Raw genomic sequence first — 12,492 nt, forward strand, 5'->3', positions numbered from 1 at the left:
ATGTAACTGCTCTACACTGTAGTTAATGTAGTACAGTTTATGTTCGGTAAAGCAGGTGATAGTGACGAGCTGTCACTTAAGATGAACAGTAGACTGGATGACACTGCATCATAGACTGTATAAAAACAGCACTGCACGCATCAGGTTTAAAAAGGAAATGTACATCTGGATTTTGTAACATAGCTAACACATAATAAAGTACGATAGTAAGAAAGGTGACAAGGAAAGCTAAAAAAAAGGAAAGAAGCAAGCAAAGAGGAACTAGTTTCACAGGCAAGCTGCCGCTTTCTACGTTTGGTCTGGGTTGTGCTGCCCAAACAAGTTTCTGTGTAGTACAAAAACAAAGATGACTTCTCTCTCTCTCTGTCATAACTCTGGACATCCCCTGTTGCCTGCATTAGTGATGCAGACATGTGTGGTGATCAGAAAGAGGATGCAGGATGCTTCAATCTGGTCATGACCTTTAATTTACAATAAAACTCTCATCTGACCTTTGTGCACTTGAACTATGAATGATAAAAGATTTTTAAAAACCCAATAGAAATTCCATTAAATCTGACAGTAAATATTGCATAATCCATCCAAAAGCCACATCTAATTCCTTTGACTCGTGAAAACTGAAGTATAAATTGAGATTAAATTTTAATTAAATAAAAAAATAATAATCTAAATATTAAATTGAGAAGTATAAATTGGCTCTTTCTTCACTTTGAAATATTGGTTAGTTCATATATTTGGTAATCATCATGATCATCATCATAATGCATTGCATATTGCCTGTTATTTGTATCTTAGATTTGTTCTAAATGCACTGCGGGTATGTTCACTAAAATAAAGAATTATATTCTAACTCCAAAAAAAAAAAAAAAAACCGGATGGTTCCTAAATTGTTTTATGTTGAATTTGGATATAAATAATATCAGAGCATCAATATATCAATATATTTGGACAAAATAATGATAGTGAGTGTTAAACTAAAGAGAACAAGAATAGTCTGTGTATTAAAGTCCATCATTTGTATTGAGTGACGCTTAATGTCATGTTTACGTGCTCGACCACTTGATCTGTCGCAACAAAGTGAAACGTGCCAGAGACCATCGTCAAATCCTGGTGGTCAGTAAAAACGACAGTATCCTGTTTTATACATGCACTATCGTTCAGATTGCTTTTGTTATTCGTGGTTTTCCTACATGAAATTGTAGAATCAGATATACTTTTATGTATTAGTTACAGTAACAATTATAGCTACAAACATACTAGTAACCTCCATCTCATTACTAAATGCAAATAAACGTGTAATTACATCTTTGCATAGGCTTAACACTCATGAAAACCAATTGAAAATATCCCAAAGTGAAATTAATCATTCTTTAATGTCACTTAGCGACAGTCACACGTTGAATCCGAGTAGTTTGCGGTTGTGGTTTAAACAGTGACGTTTAAGACGGCTGTGTGTACTTTTGAGAGGATCTCTAGGGTCTGTCACGGAGACGGCCGATGGACCTTGTGGCACGCTGTCACTCCACAATAAGACACGCCCCTTTTCAAAACCATTGGCTGACGGAGCAAATGCACTTTGCCATAAAACACCAGACTATTGCCCTGTTTCTTCGCGCCACGTGAGCGTGTATCTTAACCTATCTAAACAACTCCCATTTATATCAAAGCTGACAGTTCACATGTTATTACGGGACGGACGGCTGAGTCTTGTGAGACTCACGAGTGAAATTGCCCAACTCTCAAACGCACGCACTTCTTCTCAAGCGAGACCTCGTGACGTATATTAAAGGGAAAGTGTGCGTTATAAAGTAGCACGCTATACAGAACTCGGCTTCTTTGTATCCCGCCACTGCCACGGTCTAAAACAGCTAAGCGGGTAACCAGATATTCAAAAACAATACGTAATCCCACAATGCACCGCATCGTCGATTTACAGCATTACCTCATCCCATCAGCCACCGCGAGGTGAATCTTCTGGGTGGTCGTCTAGGCAACGCGCCTTATCTGAAATTGTGGCACGCCCAGTAAATCGCCTCCAGCCAATAAGAGACGGCGCGCATTACATCATTGCTATTTTTAGTGGGGCAGCGGTAGCAGATAAGGTTTGCCTCCACGCTGGAGAAGCTCAGAGTATACAGATCTCGCCACAGTCAAACATCTAGGCAACACAGCTTGAGCTAAAATAAACAAGACAACTTCTCGGCTCAGCGCTGTTTGTCCTCTGGCATCTTTGAGCCGCGCGGCGGTGGGAGAGGAGCTCTGTCCGCGAGAAGAAGAAGAGTTCGGGACGCTGCGCGATAACTTTTACGCAGTAAGTTTCTCGCGGGACGGGGGAGTTTACGAACTTTGCGATCCTTCTCGCTTTTGTCTCTGAGAGCGCGGCGCTCGTTTCTGAAAGCGGACACTGCTTGAGTTTGTGAAAGACTACTTTTGAACTGAAACGTTTCGTTTTCTCTTCTATGTCTACCAAGATGGAAACTACTTTCTACGATGACTCTATAAACAGCGCTTTCTCTCAGCATGTCAGCGCTACTTTTGGATATAACCATAAGGCTCTGAAACACAACATGACGCTGAATCTGACCGACCCAGCCGGCAACCTGAAGCCCCACCTGAGGGCCAAAGCCAACGACATCCTCACCTCCCCCGACGTGGGGCTGCTCAAACTGGCTTCGCCGGAGCTGGAGCGGCTCATCATCCAGTCCAGCAACGGCCTGATCACTACAACGCCGACTCCGACCCAGTTTCTGTGTCCCAGGAACGTGACGGACGAACAGGAGGGCTTCGCGGATGGCTTCGTGAGGGCACTGGCCGAGCTGCATCACCAGCACATGCCCAGCGTCACCTCGGCTCCCCAGACGACCATCAACAACAGCATGGCACCCGTTTCGTCCATGGCAGGCGGCGCGGTGTACAGTTCCTCCATGCGCTCCGACCCTCCAGTGTACGCGGACCTGAACACTTTCAACCCCGCTATCAGCACCGCCAACCCCGCGATGAACTACACCAGCGCCCCGCCGCAGCACACCGTCCAGCACCCGCGGCTTCAGGCGCTGAAGGAGGAGCCGCAAACGGTACCCGAGATGCCCGGCGAGACCCCACCTCTCTCCCCCATCGACATGGAGAGCCAGGAGCGGATTAAAGCCGAGAGAAAGCGCATGAGGAACCGGGTCGCCGCGTCCAAATGCCGGAAGAGGAAACTGGAGAGGATCTCCCGGCTGGAGGATAAAGTCAAGAACCTGAAGTCCCAGAACTCCGAGCTGGCGTCCACCGCAAACATGCTGCGCGAACAAGTGGCCCAGCTCAAGCAGAAAGTCATGAACCACGTCAACAGCGGCTGCCAGCTTATGTTGACGCAACAGCTGCAGACGTTCTGAGAAGAACCGAAGGACATTTGAGTTCACTTTAATAGACGCAAGGGACAAAGTTAAGGGGCTAGATGTCTGCGAGCCGGCGCAACTGCTGGCATTAGCCCGCTGGGACCGGCCGCGTGCCGTAAAAAGATGTTCTGACTGGACTTTTGGGGAGTGCAAAACTTCACGAAATCGGTCCGACAGAGACAGCGACAGAGGGCACGAGACTCACTCTGTTACACGCTTTACTTTCTGACGAGAAAAGAGACTCATCCTTGTTCACTTCGACCAGGTTGTGCATGGACCCATACGCTTCAAAGGAGCACTCAGTATTATATAGGAGTAAAACAGGGGACGTGGCTGCCGTACAATAGGGATATACATGTCTGGCTCATCCAGCAGAAAGTTGTGTCCGCTAAACGTTTGATAAAAACTGCCTGACTTCTGAGTTACATGTTGTACTTTTTGTTCTTAAACTGAATGGAATTGACTTTTTCCTTGAGTTAGTCCAACTTCAGCAGTTTCTTTTTTTTCTGAAAAAGTTCATTAATGAGGTTTCACTCATTGTTATTTGTAAATAAGATCAACCAGGAGTACTTAAGTTTACCATTTTGTAAAGTACAATATCATTTTTTATGTTTGTTTTCTGGGCACACCAGAAACTAATCAATATTTATGAACTGTAATAAAGTATGTGAAACGAAAAACTGTCTTTGTTATCCTAATGGAGTTCTGATGTATGTGTGTGTGTGTGTGTGTGTGTGTGTGTGTTCACCAAGACAAACTTGTAGTAACATGTTTTGGGAGAGACTGCTTGTTTGGCAAAACCCACAGGTATGAATATACAAGCAGAGCATGTAAAAAAAAAAAAGTCAAAAACAACAATTAAACCCATAATAGTAGTAGCCTAATAATGACAGTATGTATTCTGAATCTGATCTGGCTGAAATGTCGAATGAAATTATATAAAAATATTAAAAGAGGGACATGATTAACTTTCAAATGCAATAACACCGCATCTAACAAACAATCATCATCATACAATGTAAAAGTGAATTGTTGAAACAAAGTAATCATTTTAATCATTGGCACATTATTGTGTCGACTAAAAAATTAAGTTCTCTATGGTTCGTGCATGTTTGCCTACAAAGGTGTTCATTAAACAAGTTCAGCAGCAATCCTCTGCATCAGCAGAGGGCGCCGTCGGCTTGCATTCGGTCAATCTGAAGCAGCCCCCTTTGTTTTTTGTGTGTGTTTTTTTTTTTATTAATGCCAAGGTACGAAAGATAATAGTACATAATCAACATTACGTACAAAGAGGTGACATTACATGCAAAGCACCATTTAAACATGCAAACAATAAATACAAATCATCATCATACAATGTAAAAGTGAATTGTTGAAACAAAGTAATCATTTTAATCATTGGCACATTATTGTGTCGACTAAAAAATTAAGTTCTCTATGGTTCGTGCATGTTTGCCTACAAAGGTGTTCATTAAACAAGTTCAGCAGCAATCCTCTGCATCAGCAGAGGGCGCCGTCGGCTTGCATTCGGTCAATCTGAAGCAGCCCCCTTTGTTTTTTGTGTGTGTTTTTTTTTTATTAATGCCAAGGTACGAAAGATAATAGTACATAATCAACACAAAGAGGTGACATTACATGCAAAGCACCATTTAAACATGCAAACAATAAATACATAATACAAAACGAAAGCTTTAACAAAATAAATTAATAAGATGACATTTTTGAGATTCTCGGAAGATGAAATAGTTTGGATATACTGTTGAACCTCTTTTTTAAAAACAATAAATAAAGAATTTTGATGAGTGAATTTACTGCGGTGAATATGACATTAATAATAGGTTAATAATAAAATATGAATTGATTTGATCTTTTTGTGTAGCCTATTAAAGAAGCCAAAAGAAACCCTGGATTTCTCTGAAGCAGCCCCTTGGATAGACGACGAGTTTCTTTTGTGATTTCAGTTTCTTGGCTTCTGCTCAGAGCAGTGATGGGGGATTTCAGAGACTTCACTTCTGCTTGACTAAACGCCCAAAGAAACCAGTCTTCTTTGAATAGAATACATGACAGGGGGTGAAATATATCCGCATTTATATTCACCTAAAATATCTCAAAAAAAGTATATTAAAGACTATAATATACATGCATAAAATGATCATAATTGATCTCTCGTTAGTCAAATACAAATGAAATGTTTTTAATTCGCACTTATGATCGCAAGCCTGTATTGCCTCGTTTTCTTTTTCTTTCTTTTTTGACGTGTGTCACCATACACACAGAGGAGGCAAATCAAACTCTAATTTCATATTCAGGTCACCAACACAGATTAATATTTAGCATCTTTTAGATCCTCTTATTTCACTGGCCAAACTTGGCAAACGATGACATCATACCGGAAAATCGGCACCTACCTCTCCATATTTTTTTTTCCTTTTTTTTTCTACCTCTCCATATTAGGCAAGCGCGCGGTCGGAAGACCTACATCATCTGAAGCAGTGGGTGTGTATTACTGGAAGAGGACCTCCACGCCTCGGACTAATCTCCATAAGACTGACAGACAGACCTTTAGTGCACTTTTAGTTTTGGGAACGAGGGGATTGATCATTGATCCAACGCATGATCAAAATACAAGAACGCAAAGTGAAGCAAGGTCTTTCCTAGAATGCATATATTCTGTTAACAATGAAATATGAGCAAAGTCACTGCTGTATAGCTACTTAAAATACAATTAGGTTACACAATGGCATGTGGTCATGCACATATATTGGTTTAAGTTTAACAAACCTAAAGCTACACTCTAAAAAATGCTGGGTTGTTTCAACGCAATGTTGGGTCAAATATGGACTAACCCAACTGTTGGGTTAAATTTTGGTTACATTTTTAAATTAACTTTTTAACCCAACAGTTGGGTTAGTCCATATTTGACCCAAAATTGGGTTGAAACAACCCAGCATTTTTTAGAGTATACAATATAATCAAGGCATTAAATGTTCTCTTTTAAGATGACAAAAACATAGCGAAAAAAACATAGCCTGGGAGAACTTGCACAATTGGTGGCTGACTAAATACTTTTTTGCCCCACTGTATATAGGCCTATATAATTTCTATTATATGCAATTACATGAACACTTAAGTAGGTCTACGTAAATGTATTTGTAGTTACACATAATGATGAAGTTGCAAATTAGTACATTAAAACATATTAACTTTAAATGTAATTGGATAGCACACTAAAATTAAAATGATAATCAAGTATTTTACTAGTATTTAAGGTGCTTTGTATCTTAGACAACACATCAAAATAAATGCAAAAGTCAAAAGATGATTAAACAAATTAAAAGTGTGCTTTAAGTACACTTAGGTGGCCTCTTATATTTGATTCATTTGAAGTATTATTACAAGTGCAAATTAAATACAATTGAGCTCACTTCTTTTTCACAAGGGTGGTAATATCTGAAAAACTGCACTGTTGTTCTAACACTATAAACTCAAATACAAAAGGCAATCCAGGCCATGGTTACAGTATCCATGCAGCAGGTCTCTTGTAATATTAGATAAGGCAGGAAATCTAAACAGAGAAATTGACTGTGCATTTTATAAAAATTAAAAAAAAAAAATTTAATTACCAAGATAGATCACCAATGTGCTTTTTAATGCTTCATGGTTTTAAACATTAATCATTTGTATCAGGACGTTACAAATCGTAATGCTGATTTTTACTTTTGTTTACTTTATATCTTGTTGCCAAGGTACAATTTGTTCTTAGTGATAAAGACGTAGAGAATTAAGTTCTTTCAGGAACAGCTCTGCTTTACCAAAGCTCACTGCTTTCCTTCAGAGGCTGACATGGGTTCAACCAGCTTTACCAATCCTTATGCGATCGTAATTCGGACAAAGAAGAGCGAGCTGGTGAGTGGCATTTTGAATACAGAAGATTTGCTGGATCTCCTCATTTCAAATGGCGTTCTTCAACCCGACAGCTGAACACTGATGTCCAGCATCTCTTCGCAAGAGGAAAAGAACTCCAGGATGTTAAACATCTTGATCTCGAGAGGAGAGCGTGCCTGCCGCATCGTATCTGAAACGAGTGGAACCTGACCTTTACCAGCACATGAGAACTTATGTAGGTGGAGTTAATAAGGGCATTAGAGATGCACGGAGACAGCTGATAGGATATCTGCTGGAGAAGGACAAGCAAGGTCTTGTCAAATACTCAAAACAAGGAACTCACTCCTGAAAGAATCCAACCGAAGTCTCTGACGAATAAGGCTACATCTTCAACAGAACAAATCAAACAAATCCCCAAATCTGAAAGTGAGCATGATGCCACCCTCAGAGCCGTATCCTCAGGTGATCTATATCTCCTCCAGGAGCTTCTCAGAGGATTGGATGTCAATACTGCTTTCGCATCCACTGATACTCTGCTGCACCTCACTGCTGAACATGGTAAGGAGGCCACATTGTCCACTTTCTGACAGGGAGGGTCGTACTGCCCTGCACAGAGCTTCAGAACGAGGCCATACTGCTGTTGCTCTGGCCCTTGCGAAGGCTGGTGCAGACATCCGTGCTACTGACCTAATGTCAAAGACTCCTTTGCATCTGGCTGCTCAAAACGGACACGAAAGTACGGTCAAATCTCTAGTGCATGAGGAGAAGAAAAGCCTCAAGAATCAGACAACTGTTCTGCACATGGCTGCCACTGAGGATGACGCAACACTGGCAGAGTTTCTTCTGCGAAACGGCTCTTTAGTAGATACTAGAGATGGCCAAAGGAAGACGGCTCTCTATCACGCTGTTCAGCACGGAAATGAGAAAACTGCCGGCGTGCTGTTGAAGGCCGGAGCACAGGTGGACTCTGTGATCGTGGACACTGCTTTTGAGCTGATCAGGAAGTCTCTGTTGTCTCTTTTTTTGCGGTATGTCCAGAAGTCCGTGTCTCAGAATGAGATCAACCCCGACTCTTTTTAAAGCGGTACGGAGGAACTTGAACGGGGTCGTAGCTGCGCTAATTGATCATGATGCGGATGTTAATAGTTGTAATGAACTTGGATACACATATGCTTCTAGCTGCAGAGCTGGGGAATGCTGAGGCCTTCAAAGTGCTGGTCTCAAAAAAGGCCAGACTGGATGAGAGGCTGCCGAACCAGATCTGTGGTCTTCACCTGGCTATCCAAAGTGACAGTATGCATATAGCACAGGTAAATTACTTTTTAAAAATTAAATAAATAAATAACGAGTCCACAAGGGGAATGCATTTGGGTTCATGGAAGAGTTTAGAGGAAAAACACAATAAGCAGGAAAATACATATTTTTTTAGGGCTGCCAAAGTTACATTTATATTAATTAAATAACTGAATGTTTTATTTATTTATTTATTTAAGTTTACTGAATTTGATATTGATACTGATATTTTTTATTTTATATTTACTGTTTCATTCTGCTTTCTGATCAGATATCAAGGGACTAAATATGATTAGATATTGATATTGACAGCCCAGCCCTAGTCTTTAATTTAAAAAGAAAAGAAAAAAACATTAATAAAGTCAATAAACCATTAAGTAATAAATACAATTAATATATATAATAATGAAATAAATTATTACTTAGAAGAGGGACAATATAATGCAACTTACAAGATAATAATTTTCAGGATTATATATATATATATATATATATATATATATAAAATATTACTATTATATTATAATAATATAATATAAATTAATATTTATTTATAATGGCAAACAAACAAACACAAAATAATGACTTAATTTAATTAAAAAAACATGTTATGTTTAAAATATCACATATAAATATTTTTCTCACAGAATTTTAAGTTTTTTTTTATTTAAGAAATTATACAGCTGCCTTTACATTTTGGGTCCTTTGCAGGGGTGCATGTAAACATGACCTGAAGCATATGGCAAAAATAAATGCAATTTTTATGGGTGATGAAAGTTGATGTCATCATATTTGGGGGCATCATCCTGGGCAACAAAAAGTTTGAAAATCCCTGAAACAGATAATTAGACTAATAAACTGCCCTTTGGGACACTAAGCTATGTTAAGTGATACTTATTTTAATAATACATTTTAAATCTTCTGTTCTACCCCAGATATTGTTGGATAAGGGTATAGACCCAAACATCAATGGCCCTAAAGATCAGACCCCTCTCCATCTAAGTGCATTACATAACCAACCAGCGTTGATGGCACTGTTGTTGCATGTGGGGGCTCAGATTAACTCCATCACACAGGATGAGTTCACTGCCCTGCACCTCGCCAGCCAGAGCGGCAACACTGAAGCGGTCGCCCAACTGCTGGAGGGCAAGGCCGACATCCATGTCAAAGACAAACAGGGAAGAACAGCCCTGCACTGAGCGGCAGCACAAGGTGAAGTGGGCATCATACAGCTACTACTCACTTCTGGGAGCGACACCAATGCCACTGAAAAAGAGAAGAAGACCCCACTGCACCTGGCTGCAAAGGAGGGACACACTAAGGCAGTTTCAGCGCTGCTGGCCGGTAAAAGTCAGAGCTAAGGACATGGATGGCTGCTCTCCTCTGCATTATGCTGCTCGAAACGGGAAGGAAAGAGCAGCTGGAGTTCTTCTCGCATCTGGTAAGAGGCAGAGGACACACATGCTCACCAAAGCATAAGTACCCTGCTAAAGAAGAAGATGATCCTTGTGAAATAAAACTAAACATAAAACTGGAGAATCTTAAATATGTTAGAAGTCACCTCAAACAGTTAGCAGCTTTCACATGTTGCACCATCAGACTGATTTTAGAAACATTACGTTTAAAGTGAAACGGTTATAATTAGCATAATGTATACTAATATTATCTAAATGATTTAATGGTTATAACGTTTACTTATCATTGATCCTCTAATAAAGCAATTCATAGTTTCGTAAACAGGTGTCACTCAAACAGCATTTAGGAACTTCGAAATGAACATGATATTTAAATATAAGGGGAAATAAATGCAATTTCTGAGGTTAGATAAACGCACAAAACAGTAGAAAAGCTGATGTAAATATGTGACCCTGCCTGTGAAAACCCATCATTTTTTGTGATTTACTGTTTCCTACATAAAATCATCCTTCATAAAGATCATTCTGTGAAAATATAACCTTTATATCTTTAATATTGACTGAGTCAGGCCATGTCAAAGATTCAAATCATAGTGAAATTAATGGATGAAATCAAAAGTTGATGCTTGTTATCTCATAATTAGATTTTGAGACTTTAGCCTGGATTTCACAGACAGGGTCACATATGGTCACACTTTTTACTCTAATACATAGTGTATATTTCTTTTTAGAAGTCAATTTCCATAAACACATAGTCTGACTTAAAGTCTTGCTTACAAAAGCTACTTAACATCATTAGGGTGACCATACATGCCATTTTCCCAGGACGGGTCCTGGCCAGGATTTCTATGTTGCCTAAAATATCTAGGTTTTGGCTTTGTTTGCGTGTGCAGACCGATCGGTGTATGACATCAAAATACCTCGAGAGCATTGTGAAGGCATAAGGAACCGTCTGTATGGTATTTTGATGTCATACACCGATCGGTCTGCACACGCAAACAAAGCCAAAACCTAGATATTTTAGGCAATATAGAAATCCTGGCCAGGACCCGTCCTGGGAAAATGGCATGTATGGTCACCCTAATGACATTAATCCATTCGTGCCTATAAATGTCAGTTTTGGGGACAGAATTCACAAAACTATTCTACTTTAAGATGATTTTGTTGAATCCATAAAACGCCACTTTTAGAGAAAACACACGTTTGCGTAAACAGACGTTTGGCTCAAAACCTTAGTTACTCAAACGGTTCTTGTGACAACTAAACGTCGTAAACCAATATAAACGTAATATTTGATACATATGGGGTTAAAAGATTGACGTAGGTTGAAATACCGTGTCACGTGACCGGCTGTCTATCCTTGTCACGTGACTCCGTGTTGACGGAAATGCTTCGGGAATGGCGAGAAACGAAGAGAAGCCGTTTGGAAAACTGAATCTACTGTGGCTCCAGAAAGAGAGAGAGGGAGTATGAGACGCATTTATGATTTATTTACACCAAGTGTCCCTAATGTGAAAAGACGGAAAATGCAAATGTCTGCGTAAACCAGCGCGTTCTCGCATTCTTTGGCACATGGTCAGTTTACGGCATAATGCATCTGTATTTTTATTTCCAGAGGGTCGCATCAAAGATGTTCATGTGTCAAAGCCAAAGCTTGTAAAACATATCTTTCGTTGCCATACTTCTCTTATCATTTCTATGAGCCCGCTTGCCATAAATGACAACAATGTCTTATTAATGGACCTTTTGTCACGCAGGCAACGTTAAACTCAGTGGCAGCAGTGAAGAAGTGGATGCCGAGCATCAAGAAGCAGATAGAGTACTATCTGCAGCCACTGATCATACTGTCAACACGGGGGGAAAGTAGGGAAATAGTACCATCTGTCGGCGTATACACTAGAACGGACGAAAACACGCTTCCTAAGGCACAACATAAAGATAACAAATATATAAATAAAATAGTACCATTGAAACTTCTAAATTATTTAAATGAAATGAAGGTGTAACTTTCAACCACTGTAACATTGCAACATATAAAATGTGCTTTACATTAAATAATAACAACTAATTTACAATCTATATACATTCATATTCACTGATTAAATTCATACTTAATACAAAGTAATTTTTAATAAAGTAAGTTTTTAATACAAAGTATCTATGAGAATAAGACATATTTTAAAAGTTATGGTTCTGATTCCTCAAAACAAGCCGGGTTACTTAAGAATATTGCTAAATATTTTAGTACTTATTCGGAATAAATCTTTGGGAAACAAATGCTGTTCTTGTAGTCAAGGTCAAGGTCAGGTTTATTTAAATAGCACCTTAAAAGCGACAAGTGCTGACCAAGGTGCTGCACAACCAAAACATCAGAAAAATCAACTAACAAAAGCATTTAGACAATATAAAATTTGAAATCATTAAATAATACAATAAGTAATGCAAGACGTCACCAAACAAAGAAACAAAACAAAAGAGTATTTTCAAGTTAAGCAAAAGACTGAGAAAAAAAAGATATG

General features: G+C 39.4%; 1 protein-coding gene and 1 pseudogene across 1 annotated transcript; both read left to right on the top strand.

Annotated features, from left to right (window-relative positions):
• Positions 1 to 2,096: 2,096 nt before the first annotated feature.
• Positions 2,097 to 4,060, top strand: LOC107581481 (transcription factor AP-1-like). The gene is made up of 2 exons (XM_016267059.1): positions 2,097 to 2,311; positions 2,472 to 4,060. The coding sequence occupies exon 2, from the start codon at positions 2,472 to 2,474 to the stop codon at positions 3,375 to 3,377; it is 906 nt and encodes a 301-aa protein (XP_016122545.1). The 5' UTR covers positions 2,097 to 2,311; the 3' UTR covers positions 3,378 to 4,060.
• Positions 4,061 to 7,223: 3,163 nt separating this feature from the next.
• On the top strand, positions 7,224 to 10,037 carry LOC107581501 (ankyrin-2-like; annotated as a pseudogene).
• Positions 10,038 to 12,492: the final 2,455 nt, after the last annotated feature.

This window comes from Sinocyclocheilus grahami, unplaced genomic scaffold, assembly GCF_001515645.1.
Source record: "Sinocyclocheilus grahami isolate Dianchi unplaced genomic scaffold, SAMN03320097.WGS_v1.1 scaffold35.1, whole genome shotgun sequence".
Classification (NCBI taxonomy): Eukaryota; Metazoa; Chordata; class Actinopteri; order Cypriniformes; family Cyprinidae; genus Sinocyclocheilus; species Sinocyclocheilus grahami.

Excerpts from the sequence above, each read along its gene's own strand:
- LOC107581481 (XM_016267059.1), top strand. The coding sequence starts at position 2,472 with ATGGAAACTACTTTCTACGATGACTCTATAAACAGCGCTTTCTCTCAG.